The sequence below is a fragment of the Mastigoproctus giganteus genome, chromosome 7 (assembly GCF_048544385.1).
Source record: "Mastigoproctus giganteus isolate SK-2022 chromosome 7, ASM4854438v1, whole genome shotgun sequence".
Lineage (NCBI taxonomy): Eukaryota > Metazoa > Arthropoda > Arachnida > Uropygi > Thelyphonidae > Mastigoproctus > Mastigoproctus giganteus.
The window spans coordinates 188297918-188323089 of NC_143581.1; the positions used below are offsets into that span (position 1 = coordinate 188297918).

The following is a 25172-nucleotide window of genomic DNA, read 5'->3' on the forward strand; positions in this document are numbered from 1 at the left end:
AACTAGTGGACAATGATGGACATTTTTTTTAACCTTGGATCGAATGATTGCTTGAAAGCCAGTCTTTTCTTGAGTAATGAGAACACTGTGCTCTACTGTCCTATTCGCAAAGAACACACCACATTTTCCCCCTGCTGCATTCCTAATAGGATGGCACTATCTTTTAAATCACCGCACATTTCCCATTGGTACTTCTTATAGTTGACGGATTGAATAAGAAGCTTTATGTTATCGTTATGATTCTTTCATATGAACTGCATCTACTGTCGTAATTGATGGTAGTACGTTGCCATTATGTAATAGCGCTGTTTTTCAACTCAATTTAGAAGAATCCATGAAGAGTATTGAGGATTGTGGTCAACATTAAGTGAGTCCATTAAACCATTAATTTCAGTGCAGGCATGAGCATTATTTTCAATTTTATTAAACTTGGTTAAATGCTTTTTAGGCACGCGTATATATAATAATAATTGAACATTAACTTGAAGGAGATTCTGATGTTGCAGTCTCGAGCCTAAAAGTTTTTACCTTTTTTTTTTGGTAAATCTCTAATAAGATCATTTAATTCATTTTTCCTAATTTTGTGTGACTCTGCATAGGAGAAATTGGAAATAAAATTAGGCTCTGTTGATGTGGAGGGCTCAGGCGATTTATCTCGACCATCACCTAACTCTTCATCAGTTTCTGAAATATTCAGCTGGTGGCTCACGGACGGCCTTCTCTGTGGGGTACCGGTCGAATTGCAGATAGTACATTCAGATAGATTAAGGTCCACTTTTTCTTTCGTTCAGATGCCTGGCTCAGACTACTGAAGTATTGAGAACAGTTTTTGGTGTTGACCCTGTTATGTTCCTTTCAATATCGCCTTAATTTAATTTCTCTTTTGAGTGAACGTTTATCTCCTATATCTGCTTTATAAGAGTACTCGTTTAGCATAAATAGAAAGAAATCCTTTACAGGTGTTTATCAGTACTTTTGTAATAACAGGGATGATTTAAATTATGTTTCTAGATCTGTTTCAAGCACAGATAGGAGAAATTCTCGTGCATAATACTCTGAGAATTTTTCGACTTTGGATATCATGGAGACCAGTCGCAGTAATTTTCAAACCTGAGACTGTGGAGGTAAGAACTAAAGTTATGATTGTAGCTACCATGATTTTTAAGACTATCACAGGGATAATTATGTAGTAATATGTACCATTTATATTCTAGAAAATCTAAATCACACAAATATCAGAAATTAATAAAATCAATGAAGTAAAAGCCTAAATATATTTCTTGACTAAATGTCAAAGAGTATGACAAGGCTGTATAAGCATGAGTAATGCATCTCCATCATTTCTGCTTCCAGGATGTTAGTATGCATCCTTCGTTTTATTATCCCATGCTTAAACAGACTTTTCATACTCTTTGACATTTAGTCAAAGAGTATGAAAAGGTTTAATCTAAATATAATAATATATTTAGATTAAACCATGCACACCATCAAGCATCTCTCATATTGTGGAGTTATACTTCATAACTGGGTTGTCACTATTTCAAGAAGGTACCTGCCCATCCACCGATGATGAAGCCAACCAGCTTCGAAAGGTGCCGTCCGGATGGTGGTGCCCATCTTAGAATAAGTAACAGTAGTCTTCTCTACCAGAGAAGCATTGCTTATTTGAAGTAGTGTAATACTTAGGCAACTCGTTGTGAAGGTATTCACAATATGAGATATAATAAAACGATGCATGCATACTACCCGGGTAGTAGAAAGGATGGAGATGCATTACCAATGCTTAAACAGCCTTTTCAATGAAGTAAAAGGGTTAGGAAAAATGAGAAATTTTGGTGACTTAGAAAGAAGGAATGCAGACATTTATAGAAAAGAAAATAATGTATTTTTAGCCATTTATTTTGTATAAAAGATTCATGCCGATGTTAGGATTATTTATTATTTTTTTAAACTAACCTATGAAGTTGAATCCTATACTTTTCCAGGAGCATGAAGTGGTTGAGAGTCGAGAAGCTAGGACAAAATTATGGCACAGAAACCAGGTTAAAAGAACAGAAATGAAGATAACCACTGTGAAAGTTGTTAAAGCCAGACGCAATGTATAGGGTTGTTAAAATTAAAGTATCCATATGTAGAGGGCTCTGGAGCGAGTGAGTTCTAAGGCTCGTACTGAAGAGAAATTTGGACAACAGGTACAATAAAGAATTCGCTCGCCATTTATTGGAAAAAAAAATTAGTTACAAAATTTGTCACTATATGGCGCTGTGGCAATACAAATCACTTGAACAGCGCTACAGTTGTTCAATGTGTCCTCCATTTTGGTCAACAACAGTTTCCAATCGAAGAACAGCATTTTCTACAGTATGTCAACCTAACATGTCAAATGGAATAGCCAGCACATGACGTCTAATGCTGTCCTTCAGATCTGCCAGTTTGATATCCTTCCCGATACACCTGGTTCTTCAAAAACCCCACAACCAGAAGTCGCATGAGGTGAAGTTTCGATGATCGACGTGGCCAAGATGTCTGGAAACAACGGCTGATGATCCGTTCGTCTGTAAAGTGTTGCCTTAGCAATCTTGGTACACTGACCGTGGATGTGGGGTGAGCACTATCTTGCATGCATAAATATGGTATCCTGAAGGCACCCACGTTGTTGCAGCTCTGGTATTGCGAAATTTGCCAACATTTCATGATATCGCTGTCCAGTGGTAGAACAGGTGCGGGGTCCAGTCGGTGTTACTTGTTCAAAAAATATGGCCCAATCATGAATGTGGCCGTAAATCCACACCACACTGTCACTTTTGGAGAATGCAACGGGACCTCTTGGATAACTCGAGGGTTTTCTATTGCCCAAATGCGACAGTTGTGCGTATTCACTTGTCCATTTAAGCAGAAGTGGGCTTCATCACTCCAAAGGATGTTCTATGGCCAAGTGATATCCACTGTCATTCGCGCCAGAAACTGAAGTGCATATGTGAAACGAATATCTCAATCACCATGCTTTATCTGCTTCATAATAAAACTCCATAAATTTTGTTCTGATCAGCAACTTAAGAAGAAAACGACCCAAGGACGTCAACTCTAGGCAGAAATGTAAGAAAGACTAATCAACTCCGATATCTCTAAACGATATACCCACAGGAGAATATTGTTATCCTCCAGTTTACCTTTCTGTAAAAAGTTCGTATTTATCACTGTATATATTTTTCTACATTTATGTTTTATATTCATCTAAGTATAACTTTGTTCATTCTAACTGGTCCCTTCTAGCTGTTAAAAGACCTTTATAACCGCGGTCTAAGAGGTCACCTTCCCGTTTTTGTCAAAAACTTCTTAACCCGCCGTCATTTCCAAGTTCGAATCGGATCCAGCCTTTCTCGGCTCTTTTGCCAAGAGGAAGGGGTACCGCAAGAATCTGTCTTAAGTGTCACGCTTTGTGCCATTAAAGTAAACTCCATTGACGAATAACTTCCTCCAACTATAAACAATACGCTCTACGTCGTTGACTTCAGCATATTTTCTCAATCATGCAACATGAGGGTTATTGACCGTCTTAACTGCTGGGCCACGGCCAATAGTTTAAGGTTCTCACAGGAGAAGACCGTTTGTGTCCATTTCTGTTGCAAACGTAGCGTAACATCCACCCTGAGCCTGAATTACCGCTTGGACAAAGCACCATTCCAGTAGTAACAGAGACTAAATTCCTGGGACACATAGTTGACAAAAAGCTGACGTTCCTCCAACATATTCGTCAACTACGCACAAAGTGCATGAGAGGGGTTGACATTCTCCGTGCTTTCTCTTCCACTTCTTGGGGTGCAGACAAATGCAATCCACTCCGTCTATACTGTACTGTTGTACGCTGAAAATTAGGTTATTGGTCTTACATTCGTTGGCTTGACCTCTTACACCATCAGGCCATTCGTATTGCTACTGGTGCATTCAGAACATCACCTGTCCAGAGTTTATATGTCGAAGCAAATAGTAGCAAAGGCAGGTGATGTAAGAAAGCAAGCACATGCGCTAATGTAGCATCAGAAAAAAAATAAAAATAATACTAATTTCCCACATTCATTCCCTCTAAACGTTTGCCAGTTCCTCCTTGAATTTATTTAAGCTATCAACTTCCACAACGACATATTTAAGATTGTTCCAGCAATTAACCACACGCTGGCTAAAGGCAAATTTCCGCACATCTATTCTACAACTGTCTTTCCTCAATTTGAATTTACGCTCCCTCAAGTGCGTAATGTGAGCAAAAGAAAGAATTCCATCAGAATTCAGCGTGCTCAACCCATTCAAGGCCTTATACACCTCAATCAGATCACCTCGCAGGTGCCTAATCTCCAGAGGCTGCAGTTTGCAGAACATAACCCTTTCTTGGTAAGAGGACCCCTTCGTTCCCCTCACCAATCTTGTTGCCCTTCTCTGTACACGCTCAAGCAACTCAACATCCTTCCTAAAATGAGGCCTCCAGACCTATGTACCATACTCAAGGCGTGGCCTGAATTTCCTTATGCAAAGGGTAATCGCCTGCTTTTCCCTACTAGCAAAATTCTCTATATATCATTGACAATACCCCATGACCTGCTCTGGCAGCCTGTCTGCATTGCTTAGAAAACTTCATATCTGACTGCACAATTACTCCCAGGTCTTTTTCATTTTTCTACCACCCTAAATGTACACAGTTGGTACTGTAAGATGTAGAATCTTACAATTTAATTAAAATAAAAACATTGGTTTTTTCTCAAAGTAAGATTAAAATAGAAGAACGTTAGATTTAGAGATGGGATAATTTAAGTGTGAGAATTAAGAATGGTAGCAAAGGGGTAAACTATCAATTCCTATAATACAAAAGAGCAAACAGGGACAGCAGGACTAGGTAAAGGAGTGCCATTTGAGAATAGGTGTGGAAAGGGTTGCTCGAGAACGAACAACAGGACGGGAGACGGGATTAGACGAAGTGCCTCCTTTGATCTACAACACCGTCAGACCAAAACAGGAAGGGAGTGCTTGTCCAGTGTTCGTTTAAAATTAAAACCGGCGTCAGGCTGACGGATATTTGAGTTTCTGATACTTTTAGAAAGAAAGGTGCGATAATAAAATGAGTGTTTGTGGAGGTTGCCAGTGGACATCAAAAGGGTCATGCTGCCTGTGAGAAAAAAATAACAGGTTCGAAAAAGAGGTTGGTTTGCGCGCTAGGGAGACAGCCTGGGAGAAAGGGGTTAGCGAATGAAACGACATATAAATTTAAATTGTAAGGGGAGGATTGGTTGGAGTCCTTAGGGGAGGCGTGCCAGGCTTGAGGGGGCGATGTAGTGAGGTTATCGGAAATGTAAGGAAGTGAGAAATTAAGGGATAAACGTGTAAGGGAGTTCGGTAAACAGTGAGAATGAGAGAAGAAGATTCACACAGATGACCAAGTCCACCGAGGAAGGCGATAATACACTGAAATAGTCTTGAAAGGCAAAGTAGCAGCCCTGGAACAGAAGGTAGCGTTCCTGAATGAGAAAAGGATAGAAGGCCCTAACGGAGACATCCCGCCAGAAATTTGAAGTAAGTGCAAAGTTAACATAAGCACTCTTTAAATTATAAGAAGGACTATAGGGAATAATAAGAGAATTATAGGGGAAGGTCATATGGGAAATTATACACTAAGATATATGTATGTACATGTAGATGAGTTTAGTTGTGGTGTTAGAACATAGTAATGAACGGAGAATATATGGAGATGGTCAAAGTACATATGAATGAATGGATAGATAAAAGTAACAAATTTAGACGGGGTAATTAAAAGGGATAATTAAGGTGAATGCTATCATATATGATGATCTAGATGGTGACCAAGTCAGAAAGTTTTTTTTGTTTAGTACTGGTATGAACCAGATAATTAAGATAAAAGCTAGTTTATAGGATGGTTTCAATTGTATCATGGTGATTTAGCCAGAGGAGGTTTTGTGATTAGTATTGCTATATAAGAAGGAAGGATTGTATAAGAAAGTTGAATGTGTAAATTGAGTATCATCCCAAAGAAAAATTGATGATACATTAGAGAAATTATCTTAATGGAAATTCTTGAAAGTTTTGATATCCTTGTGCTAGATAAGTGATGTACATGAACATAAATTAACATAACCAATTTGTTCATACAACGTGTCATATATGTGGTGTTATCAGATTATAATATGTGCATAATTATTCTTAATTTCTTGTCCTGTATATATGTGCAATAAAGATTTGTATATAGCCTTAATGAAATTGTGACTAGTCATTTTGAACACACAGCCTAATCCGAAGGAGGAATATGCTTAATATAGAAATTCCCAAGAGCCCGATTTCTTCTGTGAGATATACGAGTCAGATGCGAAAGGTGGGGTGAGGAAAAGAGAAAAAAGGAAAAGGGTTAAATAGAATATAGGCACTCATACAGATTAAAATCCCCCCCCCCCCCAAGTACGTTCCTCTGGGGTTACCTCTGCCCATATGCAGTACTTTGCCTTTCTTAATGTCAAACTTCAGTTGATATTTCTCAGTCCATTTGACCAACTTTTCTAGATCCTGTTGCAGTAGCACACTGCCATTATTGTCATTAACAACCATGCCAACCTTTGTATCATCTGCAAACTTGAACATTTAAGCTTGATACACTTTCATCAATATCATTGATAAATTTACAAAAGAACAGTGGGCTCAACGCCGAATCCTGGGGGACTCCGCTAATAAAATTAGTCCACGAAGAGCAGAGTCCATTGACTCTCTATCTTCTCCCACTCTACCATCCTTTTATTCATTGTAGAAACTTTCCCTTAATGGCACACTGCTCCAATTTGTACAGTAGTCTTCCATGGGCAACGGCGTCAAAAGCTTTCCTGAAATCCAAGTATATGATATCAAAATTATTTTTTGCATCCAGTTCCTTTGTGACCACATTGTGTCCAATCAAATTTGTCAGACAAAATTTTCCCTTAACAAACCCATGCTGTGTTTGAATTATTACAGCAGTCTTGTCTAGATGATCCTGCAACGCTTCTTTAACCAATGACTTTAAACAGGTCTGTAATTACTCGTGTCACCCTTCAATTCCCCTTTGTGAACTGGGGATAAATCTCCACATCACCAATCAGTAGGGACTTCCACCGACTCCTAGGTTGCTCTCATAATTATAGCTAAGCTTTTGAGTACTTCCTTTGCCCCCTTCTTTAATATAACTGGAGTATAGATCCCATCCACCCCACGTGCCTTTCTTATGTTTAACTTTAACAATTTCTCCTCCACTTTGCTCTCAATTATTACAAAATCATTAAGCTCCATGTTAGAATTTAATAAGCTTCTGTCCTCCACTTCCCTAAAGTATTCCTCATGTGTGAATGTAGATGCAAAATACGCATTCAGTTTGACTGTTGATGTGCATTTTTCTTCTCTTCCACGAGTGTCATTAGTTCATCTGACATCCACTTAGGCCTCAACCTTAAACAGTATTTCTTAATCGGTATGAAAAGCCTAGTAGCTTCCACGATTATTTCCTTGAATGCTTCCCCATTTAGAATGAACCATCATTGTCGCATCGACGAAAACAGGTGTCTCTATAATATGCCTTTAAGCTGAAATCCCTGCCAGATCATCTACTAAAATGGACATCCGTTTTTGAGCCACGATGGGAAAATGTTAATAAACACGAGCGACTGCCAATCGCCTAATCAGCATTCGTGTTCAAGAGCTACTCATTGAGCTGATCACTGCGGTAGACAAGGTTGCTCGACTACCAAAACAACCTCTCCCACCCTGCATTCTCAAATACCAGCATGTGACTTTTCGCTGAAGAGTGCGAAAAGTCTCCATCTTCTGTCTACCTTCAGCTCTATCACAACACCGTGAAGAACATTCTGACTTCTTGCCAGTTTACACACACGGATCCAAGTGAGAATCGTGTGTGGGATCTACTGCTGTTTTTCCAGATAATACTATAGCTGAGTAGATTCCCCCTTGAAACCAGTATGTACACTGCAGAGCTAGATGCTATTGAGTTAGCTCAAGGACACGTATGAAATAGCCGATATTATATATACGGATTTATTGAGTGCACTACAGGCTTTACCAGCGATGACACATTTAACCACCCAACCCTGTCCCGGATTCAGAAATGCTCATTTTACAGCTTTTACCCATTTCACTGAGTCATATACACCCAGTCAGATTTTTGAACTGACAATGTGTCAGCAGTTTTTTTAATTTTTAAAATCGATTAATATATATATATATATATACACACTTATATGAAATATAGAATGAACTTTTAACGAGATAACCTTTTTAAAAGTTGCAAAACTACTGATCGTTTTTGGAATTTCATCTTTTTCATGACGCACTGTAATCTTGTTGTTTTTGCCCACACAAAAATCGAATCAAGTCTTATAGCTAATCGCTATCCTGTTTAAAGCCATTTTTCAAAAATTTGATTTTAATAATACAGTAATAAAAATTCTACAGGGAAGTTTTATGAACCATGTTATTTGTTGCAGTTCTCGAATTTTATAACCAAAATACAAATTATTTGCTTTGCAGATGATGTAAAATTCAGTCCGTGGTTGTCAACAATTTCAACTTAATAATAACAATTTATAGTAATTGCAAATATTATTTTAATTAGATAAATATAAGTGCTTTAAACAAATAATTACAGGAAATACTCAGCAGTAGTACAGAGATCGAGAAATCGGCAGATTATGAATTGATTCACAGCTGGTTGGGTACTGGAATCCTAACGAGGTATTTTAAATTTACTTATTAAGTTAACAGCTTTATTGCTAGTATCATTTTTAAAGGCTGATTTAGTGTAGTTCTTAAATTTTAGACATTGAGCAAGGTGTGATGCAGCTTTATAATAAGATTCCAAGGTTATAACCTCATTTTATCTTCCATTACTAAGATTATATTCATCTAAATTGCATATATTTAGATGAATTAGTTGAACTGAACCATATTGTACAAAGAATGAACTCAACTGCAACTATAATATGCTCATAAATGGTGTGTGTGTGTTCTCTGGTGGATTTTCCTTTTTGTTGGAAGAAAACCATGCTCACCAACTAACTTAGCCACGTCGTGAAAATGTCTCATGCAAATTTGTCGCGATAATGAGATTCGAATTCTGGTCTTTACCACCCAGTGTATGGAGGATGGTGCTTATATCAACTATGCTACCCACGAAGGCTGAGCTGTTGCGTGTGTGTCCTTAAATTGCCTCATTACTATTTCATGATCGTTGTAGTAGTAAAATCAAAAAACAGTTATTATCGCTGAGGAGAAAGGAAACTGATACTTGTGATGGCAACTGTCGCTAATGAGGAAATGAGAACAATAAGATAAAAAATGGTCTTATTATTCCATTTGCAATCATTTACGTGTGTAACAGTTTTGTTATTAGAGTCGGAACCTCCCAAGAATAACGTCTTCCGCTTTCAATGGGAAAATATGGGTAATCGAAACTTATATATAATAAATGGTCCCGATATACAAATAAATAGATTAGCAATCATATATAATAATTACCTTTAATATTTTTTTTGACTGTATTAATGATATTTAAGGTATAATTTCATGTTTTTCAGAAAATATTCAGGTGGAAACCGTACTATAAAATTATTTCGGTTCTTTTTATTTTATAAAAAATAAAGACTGTACTTATTATGGCTAAGGATGTGGTTTGATTTTTTATAGTTTTGGTAGATTTTTTAGTCCACCAATCCAGCTTGAAGTCGTTAACATTAAAATTCTACTACATCGACTAATTTCGTTCCTAAAATATTGTTTTAAAAACGTTGGACATTGTTTAGCTATCTCTGTATTAAGTCCCTGCAAGTAACACAGTGGTAATGATCATGGTCCTCACCACACCGGCGAGAAAAGGGCCTTGTTCGAATTCTACCAATGCCTCCAGGAACGTTTATGGGCTTCTTTCACATCCTGGCTCAGATATTTGGTCTCAGGCGTGGACAGCAAGGTTTTTCATCCAGCGAAACAACCAACTTGACCAAATAATGGGCATATTACAATGGGTAAATGAGATGGTTCTCTGGTGGGCCCTAATAAGACACCTTTTTTGTCTCTATTAAATGATTTTAACGTAGTATGTGGTATATATATATATATATATATATATATATATATATATATATATATTACACCAAAAATATCAACTTAGTATTGCCATTATTATGCTAAGTTGATATTTTTCGGATACATTTCGATGTCTCTCTTTAACTCGTTTAAACTAACTACAAATAGTTTTAAACTGAAAAGGGATAAAATTAGTGTTACCAAATATTCATTAATTATTTTAGAAACTTTTGGATCGATAATGAACTGAATTGCACCAGCCGTCTCATTGCCCATCGAGCAATTGTACTTATTTCATACAAACAAAGAAACAACAGTAAATGTAGTTGCAGCCATGAACTGACTAGGTTTATTTTAATTCAACTTTAAATTTTACGGCAATATTTCTGCAGAGTCATATTTCAGGTCATTAGAATTCTTCCCCTTCCAAAAAACATTACATTTTGCATATATTTATTCTCTTGAGAGAGTGTGGGTGTTCAGGATTAGTCCTGGAGTTGCAAAGACACTGAAAATGAAGTGCATTTTTTGTCAGTTAGTGCGTTTAGGAATAAAAGACTGAGCGTTTAAGGAAGAAAAAAGCATGGCGAACAAGCCTATTAACCAAGGTGTTTTCCAACACCAATTAAATTTATAGTTAATTTTGGATTACTTTATATCTTTTGACTTATCTGCTATATCCCCCATTTGGACAGCACAGTTGGTATAATCACATCCTCCACACACTAGGTGAAAAAGAACTGAATTCGAACCCCGTTAATGATGCGAATATTTATGGATATTTTTCTCAATGTGCTTGAGTTAGTTAGTTGGTCTGAGAGGGTAGCATGGTTTTTTCTCCCGTAAACTCTGATTTTTCGTCAAGCAAACAGCAAATCGACCACATAACACAGTTCTATTATACATTGTACCTCACAATATGTTTGGATTACAAAAGATCCTTATAAATTCGGTTCCTTTCTTATTGTAGTTCTGGAGAAAAATGGAGAAGAAGAAGAAAGATGCTCACGCCTACGTTCCACTTTCGAATTCTGGAAGATTTTCTACACATCATGAATGATCAATCATTTATTATGGCGAAAAAGCTAGAAGAAGCCACCGACCAGGAATGGGTAGACATAGTAAAATATTCTAGTTTGTGTACCCTGGACATCATCTGTGGTAAGTTCAAGATTCGGGAAAATGATAAAAAGCTATTCTCAATACAGATATTTTCTGTCTTTCATATTAATGATATTCAAAGTGGTTTGAAGACAATTTGTAGCGAAGTAAATTGCCTACAGCTTTATAATTTTATTTTCAATTTAGCTTATTTGCATGTTAACGCTCGTTTTATATTTTATAGAATAACACACACATTGAAAACAACCCAAAATTGATATATGGTCCATAATTCTTCTGTGATGCTACTAAAAATTTCATCTGTGATGTTACTGATTTCTGGTCATTCCATCTGACCAAATTTCAAACATACTGGATTTATTGTTTGATAGTACTGACTACACAATTTTTAGAAAAATTGTATCGCTGTTTCAAATCGGCAAAGTTGACATTTCCTAACCAATTTTTCTCAGATTTCATCTAATATGAGCCCTTGTGGATAACACAGTTGGTTTAATCACCGTTCTCCCCACAGCAGGTGAAAAAGACCCCAATTCGAATCCGTCAATGATTCGAGGAATTTTTATGGGCCCTTTTCACAGTGGGCCGAGTTAATCGGTCTTGGAATGTGTGCTGTTGAACTTCTTGTACAATTAGTTGCGAATGTTGTTTGTTCCTGGAGTTTAACAATTGTGGGACTTCCTGATCGTCTGTTGTAATCCTTCCTCATGAATCTCCCATTCTGCCATCTTTTATACGTTTACTGTATATTATTATTATTATTATTATTATTATCATCATTATATCTTTTCTGCCATATTATATCTTTTAACATTTTATGCATCCATGTCGTTCCAGAATCTGCCATGGGAGTCCGTATGGGAGTTCAGAACAACAGCACATCGGAGTATGTCAACGCCGTTAATGTGTAGGTATTTTTATCTTGATCTGCACTTCTAGTATTATAATACAAATTACTTTATTTGGATGGAGTAGGAGGGTGGCTTTTAATATTAGGAAAATTCGTTAAAAACGCCCTCTAATTTCAAATTACTAAATTTATAATATCCATTATCCACAATCGGACCATAATATCTAAATCTTAAGCAAAAGGATACTTTTGATTTCCCTAGAGTAAGTGGAGATTTCGTGTTCCGGACTATCCGACCATGGTTTTGGACTGATTGGGTTTACAGCTTAAGTCCAAGTGGAAGACGGTATAAGAAGCAGTTAAAAATTTTGCATGATTTTACAAGAAAGGTAAGCTTCAAATATTTACTCTACAAGGACATAATATTCTTTGTAATTATTGCAATTAAAAGACATAGGAGTCTGTCTCGCTTAATTTTAGATCTAGGCTATTTGTTATGTGGACCTTTATGTCACATTTTGGCTGATAATTTCGAATTCACGTTAAAATTGGACTCAAGTGTTACCGTTAAAATTTTTCGATTTCTGAATTTAAATTTTGCCTATTTGATTTGTCATTTTTTGTCAACTTATTGCTCTCATAAGTTTAATCTAAAAACGTCATTTCTGTATTTCTGAAACGAACGTAAACCAATTTTATTTGAAACAAAAATAAAAACGAATCCAGCTGTTATAATGCGAAAAGACGTTCGATACAGAGTAGACGTTTTAAATTCAACCGAGGACGGGGAACAAAGTACCCATAACAAAAAAGCATTTAATTAGGTAAAAATTCATATTTTGAAATCGAAAAATCTAAATGGCAATACGTATTCCAATTTTAACATAAAATTCAGAATTATAAACCCAAAAGTAACAAAGGTTCCAACGGCAAAGGCAAATAGCGTAAACCTAAAAATAAGCAAGATAGATGAACCTTGAATACACGTATGTTAAAACAACTGCTTCTTTCAGGTAATCAAAGAAAAAATGGAGTTATATAAGAAGAGGAAAACTGCTAAAGAACAAAATGTATCCATTGAAGATAATGGAATATCAACAAAGAAAAGAAAAGCCTTCCTGGACCTTTTGATTGATCTGTACTTCGAGGAACACGCACTAAACGAAGAAGAAATTAGAGAGGAAGTGGATACCATCATGTTTGAGGTATACGAATAGGAATAAATTTCCCTCCCGAGAATATGTACACAAGTTGTTTAATGTACGCAGTGCATTATGTTTCAGGTTCGTTAACAAATAGTAATAATTCATGATTTATAAGAAAAACCCAGAAAAAAGCAACGAAATATTCCTCCAATCAGCAAAGAACATAATAACCAGTGCTTCAACTACAAAATATGGTATATGGATTGCCTATGTAATATGCGTGAAAAACTAAATAATATTTGCCGGAATTCTTTTGGTCCGATTTTAATTAAATAATGGATGGCCATACAAATCTTTCTACCAGAGCCAAATATACATTTTTTGAAAATCTATTTACTAGGAGTCAAGTTAGCATATACCGACGGACGTACAGATAGACATGGTGAAAACAATAGGCGCTTTAGTCATATATGATAACCAGCATAAATACATTTTGCAATCAACGTTGAACTTAATATAATAAATATAAAATTTTAGATTAAAATTTTTAAAAAAATTAATTATGAATATTTTTTTGGAAACGACAATTTTGATGCTTTCTAGAGTCGGTCCAGTGGATTTTATTCCTGCACCACTCTTCTAGATTGTCATCATAAAAAGTAGATAATATCTAACAGTCGGGACTCCAATTTATATTCGGCTATTGCAGGTATTGCTAAAAATTAACTATCCTGCCTGTATAAAACACATGGTTCCTTTTAAAGATTAATCTCAAAGTACAGCTACCGAGTTGTTCAAGTGTGTCAGTCAAACGAGAAGTACAAAAAAGATATATCACAACATTCAGAAATCTTGTGTATTCTGTTATAAACCAGAGTCCAACAAAATATTTCTCTTTCTTCCATTTTCTGACCATAATAGTCAGCAAATGGAACGAAAAGGGCTGGCATTCCAGTCTATAATTCTGCTCCATTAGTTTGTATTTAAACACCCTGTTTGTAACGTCATTGAATCTTTTGAAAATTTCGACTTCGTTCATTTTATTTAATTATCGGGACCTTATAAACCTCAATCAGGTCCCTTCCAAGATATCTACCTACCAGCTCCGTAACCTCACACATATTCTCTTTGCATATGGGCACCTTTTTGCCAAGGTCACCAACCGCTCCCTTAAGCTCGATGTCTTTTTTTGGACATCGAGCCTGGACATACCTAGGCAGAGTATTTCAAATACAGATTCACAATTTTCTTATACAGCGATTTTACCTCCCCCATCTCTAAATTTAATTGTTCGATAAATAATCGACAGGATACACAAGTCCTTCTTGCAGCTTGTCTATTCTGTACAAAGACTTTCATGTATGCTTGGAGTAACCCCCAAAGTGTTTTCTTCCTTTATTGTTTTAAATTCAGTCCCTCTAATTGCATTCGATCAAGTTTCCTCTGTTTCGTTATTAGGGCCACGATACTACTGCATTAGGAATCACTTGGACTCTCTACTGTATCGGGTTATATCCAGATGTTCAGGATAAAATAATGGACGAGATTCGTAGCATTTTCGGTGATGATGTCAATCGCCCAGTCACTACAGACGACTTGCGAGAAATGAAATATCTGGAATGCGTATTAAAGGTAATTATTTAGTATGTAGGGCTTATTCATAATTCACTCTGTTAGCTTGTTTTTATCTTTACAGGTCACAACTTCCATTTCGTTTAAATCGGTTCAATTCTGATTGAAGCGCACCCTTTTAAGTGAATTAATGTTTTAACCCTTCGGCCGCCCAATGAGTGATCATTGGTGCAGTTGGAGATGCTACGAAAAGTATTATTTTTCCTAACCTCCAGAGTTCACAATCTTTGGAGTAAGCTGGATGCTTGCCCCTGCAATTCGGACATTGTGGTGTTACTGCCTTGCATTCTGATTGGGTGTAAGTTTTGCACCCACAGTTTGGACATGTTGCATCTTCGCGGTATGCTGTCTGGGAATGGCCAAATTTCTGATATTTATAACATCTAAGGGAATTTGGGATAAATAGCCAAATGCGGCAGTTCAAATAACCTGCGTTGACAGAAGCTGGTAGATTTGGTATATTGAAAGTTAAGGTTGAGCTGCCATCTTTTCTCATAATGATTCGTTTTGCTTGAGTGACATTTTGATCTTTTAGTTCCTGGACTACTTCTTCTTCAGAAACGTTTAATAGATCCCAACCTTGGAAGAATTCAGTGTATTATGTGGGGTCCCTTGAATCGGAATTCCACTTAAATAAGTAACCCATAATAATAACTTAGAATATCTCGAGTGAGAGGTCTCAGTTGGTAAATCTCCTGACTGGAGACGTTTAATAATTTTTGGTGAACCTACAGCATTTCCAAAGAATCTCTGGATGATGAAATGGGAGAGCTTGCTCACAAGTTGTGCTGACAAAGAATGCAAAATGAGAAATTCTGGGATTTCTGCTTTTTTGTGTCCTTTTTTAGTTTCTTTGAACGGAAAGAAGTCATGGTCGGTGTCATTAGCTTAGTGTTGAGAGATTTTCGGCTCTAAACGTGGAAATTCATTGGTTTTCGTTTCTGCTCCTTTTAGCCCTGAGGTTTGGATTTTCCTCCAGGTTACCAACCTTGCCACATAGAGGCAGGAGCTGTGCCATCAGTGACCAAGCGATTAAGAAAGCTGGTTGGGTTACAAGGAAAGAAAGGTGAATTTCCTTTCTGAATTCTTACTTGAAAACTTGTAAGTAAAGAATCACTTGAGAAAAACAGGAAGAAAAGACACTGGAAAATGAATATAACTTACTTATCCACTGAAAAACAGCCCTCTATATATTGCACAAAATATGGCTTGGCACTTGGAGCGAGATAGAGCAGGTGGCATCAATTCGACATGCTTGCTGGGAATGACCGTATTTCTGGCATTTGAAGCAACGAACGGGATTCGGAATGTAAGATCGAATCCAAGAGTTTAAATAGCCAGCTTTAATTTTGGACAGTAAGTCTGGAGTGCTGAATGTTAAAATTATGAAACTAGTTAGAGTGAAGCTTTAGATATCTTTTCACCATTTCTGGTGATCCAGCAATAAATTCCGAATATTTTGGGATCAAGAATGGTGATAACTTTGCCCACAGGTTGGGTGGTTAGAGAATGCGTCACCAGGAAAGTTGGTATATCATCATGACATTGGGCTTCCCTTCAAATCCTTTTGGAGTGATTAGATTCGTGATAGATGTCAGAAGGTTCTGATCTTGAGCTGGAAGGCTCTAAAGGTCGATGAGTGCTTGTATCCATAATGGCTTCTTTTGCACCTGGGATGTTTACCACCCAGGTTACCAACATCACCACGGGGAAGTACAAGCAGTGCGGCTTGGAGGCCAAGCGCGGGGGTTAGTTCAATTAATAAAAATTAAAGAAAACGGTACTTTCTTTTCCTGGGCTCTCTTCCTAGGACTTTTAAGATTGTCAAACTACTTAACAGAAAATGTAATAAGCAGAGAGAAATCAAGGAAAACTGAGTCACAGGAGAGAAAACGCTCCTCAGTCGCAAAAGAAATGCTTGGCCACAGAAACGCTTGACACACGGGGCCGTGCACGTTGTCCGTAGTTGATGGATATGCGGTAAGAATGTGAACTTATGAAATATGAGCCTCAAGAATTTTGTCTCTGGTGCTACTGGATTGATGTGTTGTCCGAGCTTTAGTACTCGTTTAGGGCGATGGTTCCGTTTGCGACAAAATTGTATGCAAACGGTCTTCTGAGACGAAAACCTGAAATCGTTGCTCATTGGTTGGGCTGGATTGTCTTGCCCTTCAGTTGGGAGACAGCGGCACTCACTGAGACTGACGGAGCTGCCTCCGACTTTTCGAACCGACCCCTCTCCCTGAATGCGGGCGACTTTATCCTGCGCCACAGTCTGTGCAGTACGTTCAATATTTCTACAAGTCTTCTTCATCCAAATATGGAAGTGGACCTGTTTAGCTTTGACATCCATTGGTGGGTGGAGTTATGGGGGAGAGAGACGTCAGTTTAGGTCACTCTCTGCCTCAGTCGTCACCTCGAACTTGAGGTAAGTCCAATGAAGCGACTTTCTAGATTTTTTTTCTCTTCCCCTCGATTTTTTTTCCGCTGTGGGATTCGAACCCAGGTCCATGATATTGGTGGTCAGGCTTCGTAATCACTGGCTAATCGCGCCCCTTGTATTATTATTATTATTATTATTATTGAACTGAATTGAATTCATTCTCATAAGATTTTAAATTACTGTTCTGCAATTTGACTCATACTAACTGCGCTTTCTTAATACAAGGTCAGGTTCATTTTCATATTCATTTCTATAGGAAACACAGAGGATATATCCCTCCGTACCTCAAATTGGTAGAAAGTTACATCGCGAAATGAATATTGGTAAGTGATTCATTTTTTTTTAAATATTTATTTTTTATTATGAAATGGGTATTTGCAGCCACATAAATATCAGAATCTCTGCTCTAACTTAATATAATTAATAGTGGATTAGAAAGGGACGTGATTATTCTGAAATAATAATGAGGCTCTCGCTTCTGGGCAATTCTTAAAAAGTATTTATCTGCTTTCTGCAGGTGGCTACACGTTTCCCAGTGGAACCGAATGTTTCTTAAACATCTGCGGTCTTCACAGGAACCCAGAAATATTCCCTAACCCTGAGGTATTTGACCCCAGTCGCTTCTTTCCTGAAAATAGTACAGGTCGTCACCCATATGCGTTTGTACCATTTTCTGCGGGGCCTAGAAACTGCATAGGTAAGTATTTCATCTTGGTAACCAATAATTATAACTAATTTCTCTCCTTTGTGATATGACTGAGGTTGTTCTCCAAGAAAGGAGTAATTATGCGGGTTTTTTTTTTTTCTTTCTTTGAAACTTTAGTTGAATTTTTATGGAAGAAACTGGGATTTTCCATCCAGCTAAACAAGAAACCTTCAAAACTTATAGATATGCCAATAAATCTACATACGCATCAGCGATTGCATAAATTGAGGGAAAATAACAGTGGATACCCATAATGGACCCTTGTCAGATCATTGCTGTGTGATGAAACCCTATTTTCTGCATATGTGAGGTTGAAAATATTCGACTTGTAATGAAACGTAACCTGTAATATATTAGCTATCACGATTGGTGTAAGGAAACAAGCTTATGCAGCATCAGCAAACGAAATGAAAGTTAGAGGTAGCTCTGAATGTGGTTGATTTGTTATTTCTACAAGTAGGTCACCTGATTTCAGGCAGCAAACCATTTTGGTGGATCAGCTCTATGTTCTAAACACCCTTTATGACAAAGAGAGTTTACTAACAGACTGATCTGTCAGAGAGTGGAGAATCAGAAACATTGGAGAGATGGTTTGAGTCACATCTCTCTTTTGTCTCTTGGCAGTTGTTTGTTTGATTTAGTGGTGCAAGGGCTACTAAGGCCATAATTCAACTATTACAGTCAGCTGGTACAGGTTTGGTATATTAAACAAGTGGATTCAGATCAGATGATATTGTTTATCATTTTCAGGAAACTAAACACGTCATTAATATCTCTTCGGTCTCTAAGGATCTGCTGTAAAATAAGTTGATTAGAAGGATATAGATGCGTAGAGAAAGCCATTTGTCGTTCTCTCTTGGCAGTAGATGAATTTGGATCATCATATTGCCAATGACTTTTAGTTTGATCCATAGATCCAGGAGAAACTCGTTTCTCAAATCCATTGGTGCTCCGTTTTGCCCTGAACGGATTACTTTTCCTTTCAGGTTTCCGGCCTCGCCAAGGGGAGACAAGAGTGGTGCCACTTAGTGACCAAACAGCTGGAGAAGTTAGTTTGTTAGTGAAAAAATTAATAAATATACTAAGAAAGGAAGGATGAATTTCCTTCCTAGGTTCTTATTCAAAATCTAAGTACAGAACCACTTACAATGAACTGAAGATAAGAAAAATGCTAGAAGTAAAGTAGAACGAAATCGCTCAAAAAGATCATCTATATGTTTCTCAAGAAAAATCGCTTGGACACTCGGGGCCGCACTTTTTGAATATTCCGAATTATTTCCTTGGCAATTTGGATAGCGTTCCGTTTCGGTAGTGCAGTCTGGGTGTACGTACTCTTTTGAATCACGGGAGGCGCAGATAGTTGCAACTCTGCAGACTGCTTGGGAGTACCCAAACTTTCCTGCACTTAAAACATCGGACTGGATTAGGAATGAAAGGTCTAATTTTACATCTCAAATATCCAGCTTTTACGGTTAATGGCAGAGTCGGTGTATTGAATTTCAGAATGACTGGCCGAGTAGGAGTAAGTACTCCAGCTTTCTTGATGGCTATCCTTTTCGCATGTATTACATTTTGATTGTTTCGTTCTCAAACGTCTCTTCCTCGGATAGATTAAGAAGATCCCACTCCGCTATTACTCCTTTAGATGATTTCAAGGTAGAGAATCTACCTTGAAAATCTACTAAAAAATCTCCTGATTGAAGTCTTCGGACCATTTTTGGAGGGCCAGCTACATTTTCAAGACATTTTTTAGTTAAAAATGGGGACAGCTTTCTCAATGGGTTTTCTCTCAAGGAGTACAGAATTAGAAAACGCGGTTGTTATTTTTTTGCGCAAGGGCTATTTAGGCCATATCGCACCTATTAGTGATGTGGAGGTTACCAATGATGACTGTTATGAAAACAGTCAGAAACGATCTAGAAAAAGAAGAGCAGGGTTTCAATTCCTTCTTTTTCTACCTCTTTGTATTGGATGTACTTATATCATCTTTGGTCGATGGATCTGGATCAAAAGAACCGTAAGCGGTACGTCTGTTGGTATCCATCGTTGCTCCTTTTAGCCCTTGAATGGTGGGATTATTCTCCCAGGTTATCGGCCCCGTTACCTGGAGGCAAGATAGGTACCAGCAGTGACCAAGCGGTTGCAGATGTTAGAAGACTTTGTTAGTAATTAATATATACACTAAATAAAGAAAGGTTGATTTCCTTTCTGGGTTCTTACTTTAAGCACAAAACCACTTTAAGTAAAGAAAAGAGAAAAAGGCACTAGGAAAGAAATGAAACTTTAACGATTGGAAAGAGTACACTATATATCACAGAGAAAATCGCTGGTCCATGCACAAGTGTAAAGACCTCGCATTCATCTTTGGAAATTACACCTTCACTACCAATTTGATGCACTGCATCAGAAGAACTTCTTAGGACACCAGGATAAATATATCTTTCACTTTTCGAAGGTGCTTTTTATGACCTTCGAAAGTGAACGATACTGTTGTAATCGCGTAGCCCTCTTAGTTTAATCCTTACATTTACTGTTCCCCACATATTTTTGGAAAGGCGTGGGGCTTCTATCTTAAAACACAAGGGAGTTTTTCCGTGCTTTCTCACAGGGTGCCCAATTCACATTATTTTTCAATACACATGCACTTGCCGCATAATTCCTGTTCAGTCTTGCACAAGAGCTTATCTTTCCCAACGTTAATTTTTGTACTTTGTTTATTAATAAATAAAGGTATGTTTACTTTTTGATGGACATTTATAGATTTCCCAGATAGTAATGTTATTTTCAGTGCAAACAACAGTACCACGTAATAAACTTTGCCAACATCTACATTTGTTTTTTGACAGGTCAGAAATTTGCAATGATGGAAGAAAAAACTATTATTACCAACATTCTAAGACGTTTGGAAGTACATTCTCTGGACCAAAGAGACAAGGTACACGTAGTTGCAGAGATTGTACTCCGCCCTGCTGGAGAAGTTCGTCTCAAATTTAAGAAAAGAAACCTAAATTGAAATTGGCAAAGGCTATTAGAGAGCTACGTCGTGGCTACCGTATGTAAATTAAGAAGAATAAAAATTACGTGTCAAAATGAAACAGATTTCCTGGTAGTCTATATTATGTATACTGTATTTTTTACCCTGTAATTAATTTTCTGTGACAGAACCTTAATGGTCGTATAACATATGGAAGGTTCAACAGAAACTTTTTTTCAAAGGTTGTATTTTTCTCGATTCGTTTTTTTTTTTTTTTTTGTTTGGGGACTTTTTGGGTCATCGACATCTATGGTCATAGCGTTTCTCGATTTAATTTGTATAAAATGATTACCGAGTTAAAGAACACAATAAGAGCATATTGAAATATGAATACCCAACTAATAATGTATTCGGCTTCTAGGGGCAAGGGGAGAGGAATGGGGCATTACTTATATAATATCATGTATTCACGAGCTTATTTAACAAACCTGGAAATGTCAAAAGTATCCAAACACTCTTGAGATTTGAGAAAAAACCACGTCAAGAATATCAGAATCTCCGGATACCTATTACGTCTTCTTAAGAGGTTTCTCCAGTCAAGTATCTTGTTTGATAAGAAATTAGAATCATCATGTGGCAGTTTTATGATTTTGAAGACGCGGTGGAAAGAACTTAGCCCCTGGGAAGTTCTTTCCGCCACTTTTTCACTGCCTCTTAGAGCCCTTCTTTGCTAATCTTCGCCATCTCCTATCTTCGCTGCCTCCTTAAGCTTTCACTGTCTCTTAGAGCCCTTGCTCTAAGAGACAGCGAAATGAGACTAAGAGACTCTAAAGTAAATGAGACTCTAAGAGACTCTAAAGTAAATGAATACAATCCAGTCTCTTAGAGCAAGGGCTCTAAGAGACTGGATTGTATTCATTTACTTTATTGTGTTACTTGAATTCGTATTGTTATTCGTAGCAGTACCCGTCACGGGGTGGAAGAAATTCCCATATGGAGAAAAAGTCACAATAATAATAATAAAAACCTGAAAGATTACTTCCAGAAAAACACAGCGTCCATCTTAAGGAAGATTGACAAATGATGCCCATCTTCCTTCAGATTGTTATCTAAATCTAGAAGACCTACTGAAGTTCTTTCATTTTATGTTTATTGTTTACTATTAAGCCTATACATTAATAAAAATAATACTTCATTGTATTGTAAGTAAATTCTAGATACGAAAAGACGCTGTTTTTGGTGCAAGAGCTACTGGGCAATATTGCTCCTATCAATGGTACGAAGGGTATGCGTGCATCGTGACTGCTCTGACTTCAGTCAAAAATGATCGTATAATTTTATCTGTTTAAGAAAGTGGAAAAACTCCAACGGATTAGAACCGTTACCTATGATATGTTAGACCGTCAGGGGTTCTTTAAGTTTTGGCAGAAAACTCAATGGGACTTGCCAGGCAGTGGTGTACAAAGTACATTCAAAAGGAATGTGCTTCATTATAACTGGAGAGTTTCTTTGCGCGCATTGTGGAAGATTGTTGCCCGTGAGGTAATACAGGTGAGTAAGTTGACTAGGATTAATTCCTCTTTTCTGTTTACGTTACGTGGAACCTAGAATGTGCATCTCTCTTTCTCTCCCTCGTATGGTTTCTATTTCTTCTCAGGCTGAACTGCCACTGTGTGAGTTCTCTCTTTATTTCAAACAGTTTTTATTTCTTTATTTTTCTCACTTATTTTACGCTTATTTATAGGTCTGTTGTATAACGGGTTTATAGCCAACGTATGATGTCCTGAAATTAGGTGAGATCGGATTTGAATCACTTTTGGGAACTAAATCTTCCCGTTCGTTTCCTGGGATTCCAGCGTGCCCAGAAATTGAACATAATTATGTGATGGCTACCTATATGAATTTCTATTAATATTGTTGTTATTGAATTGAGGTTTTTGGCACGAAGGCCTTCTGCACCATACTGCTCCTGCTCACGATTTACTTATGGCTGAATCTTTTTATATCATGGTTATCAAAGACGATTATATACGTAAAATTATCCATTTCAAGTATTGAAACATTGTTTCAAAATTTGCATTATTGCATTGCCAAGCATGTGTAATAAAGTTACAGGTTCCTGCAAGTTTGATAGAGCAAAAACTGGATTTCCAGATACTTGAGTATTGAGCATATGTTTGATTGTTAGTTGGGACTGACAGAAGGAACATTGAGGAGGTTTCTATCCCATAAACAAGAACAGATTAGTTGCATAGGAATGACCGATTCGGGTCTTGCCAAATTTACTTCTCTCCTAAACTGCCATTATCAATCCACTGTAGGATGCAAGCCTCCTCAGCGATTCATGTTGAAGGAAATGGACCTCTCAAAGAGGTCTACTCTAATAGCATGTGCTACTGCACTCCCGCTCCTGACCACTCGGCTACGGAGGCACCTCTATTCGCCTACTTCACCTTAATTTATATGTCCACATCTGAGGTTCTCTTTTTAAACTGGAATAGTTTATTACTGATTTGAGTTTTCCACTGTTCAGACTATTTATTGCTACCTGCTGTTTTAACAATGGATTTATAATCGGTGTTTGGCACTTTCGGATGACAGGAATGATCCACTGTCAGAGTACATAGCAGCACGATCCCAACATTAGTTACCTAGGATACTTTTCCCAATCTGCTTTAGAGTATTTCCATATTACCCGATGGTCAGGCCACGGTGTCTGCATTGTTTGAATTCAGCATTTAATTGGGAAATGATCACTATTGCGCAGATCATTTAAAACTGTCCAATCTATAATGGAAAATTATTTGGGATGACAAATAGTGTTCGGCAATCCTAGGCTCAGTTAGTCTACTATATTTTCTATCAAGGGTCCTCTATTGTCCGCGTGGGCAGATCCCCAAAGTGGATGATATGTATTGAAGTCACCGAGTAGACCAAAAGGTGGTGGTATTTGTTTTATAAGATCTTCTAGTTCTTTCACCGCTTAGCTGTTGTTAGGTGGAAGGTACAATGAAACTAGTGTCAATATTTGTCCCACTGCAACAGCTTTTAAGTGGGCCTCAAGTGGAATGTTTCAAACGGGTATTTTACAACTTACTAAAATTGCAATGCCAAATGGGGGAAACAAAATATATATGTGATCTGCCCGTGACATGAGTTTTGCCGGTAAATTTTTAATTACATTTTAAGTACATTTAATTACCTTTTATATGGGACCATTATGCTATGATTTCATTGGGATTGTGCTGATCTGCAGCATCTGCCAGATTATTACCCAGATCCCAATATGGCTCGAGATCCAGCAGAAGCAGATGTCAAATGTAGATTCAGAAAGAGAATGCAATTTCTACTGAACACTGGACAGGACTGTATGAGGATCGCATCTCATCATTGATACAGCCTGTAATGCACTTAAAGAATCTGTGTATACCTTTGATAATTATTGGTTTTTATATGGTCCAAAACTAGCCCAATAGCGTAAAACTCTGCTGTGTATATGCTACAGTCATAAGGAATCTTCTTAGATACTGTGCAATGTTGGAAGACTGATCCTACTGATGACTCTGATTTCGAACCATCCGTAAAGACAGGCAGGAAATCAGAGTAGGAAGATCGAGTGGTAGCATTGAGCTCTAGAAAGACAGAAGGTGGCGTGACTCACTCTTCCCCCGTTAATAAGGGAAAAGTTTCATGATGGAAAGTGGGCATGCCAGGGTGGAAGGGGCTGCCTTGGTTACTTGGCAGCATTGTCTGCTGTGATTTTAAATTCTCTGAGCAGCTCTTGGACACGAATAACAAAGGGACGGTTGATAGTCTGAAGGCTGCTAGAGATTTTCCCATCGTGGTTGAAAAATGGATGTCCACGTACGGTTGTCTGGAAGGGACTTCAGTTTAAAGGTAAGTTTTAGCGACAATTGCTTTTGTCGAAGCGACAGAGGTAGTTCATTTGCTTCGACATATAAACTCCGGAAACGAGACGTTCTGAGTGCAGTAGAAATGTGGATGGCTTCGTGGTGAAATGTGTCTACCCACCGTAATATGCTGTTTCTAACCGATGCGTACATTTGTGATCCATAATTATCTGATTTCGATCAGACAAGTTCACGATAGAAGAGGAGTAAAAGTCAGCGGTCTGCTCTCCAGTTATTAGAGTACATGGAGCGTAAGAGATTCAACACCCT

At 37.5% G+C, this 25172-nt stretch overlaps 1 protein-coding gene across 1 annotated transcript in view; it reads left to right on the forward strand.

The window, feature by feature from the left end:
- LOC150083475 (uncharacterized) overlaps positions 1-21112 on the forward strand; it is a 66142-nt gene extending 45030 nt beyond the window's left edge. Inside the window, exons 15-24 of the mRNA XM_090378507.1 lie at positions 1012-1124; positions 8684-8769; positions 11090-11280; positions 12079-12148; positions 12354-12480; positions 13105-13296; positions 14695-14868; positions 17568-17634; positions 17829-18008; positions 20864-21112. Coding sequence (XP_090234633.1) covers positions 1012-1124; positions 8684-8769; positions 11090-11280; positions 12079-12148; positions 12354-12480; positions 13105-13296; positions 14695-14868; positions 17568-17634; positions 17829-18008; positions 20864-21030 — 1367 coding nt within the window. The 3' untranslated portion in view covers positions 21031-21112. The remainder of the gene's footprint in view (positions 1-1011; positions 1125-8683; positions 8770-11089; positions 11281-12078; positions 12149-12353; positions 12481-13104; positions 13297-14694; positions 14869-17567; positions 17635-17828; positions 18009-20863) is intronic.
- The last annotated feature ends 4060 nt before the right edge of the window (positions 21113-25172 follow it).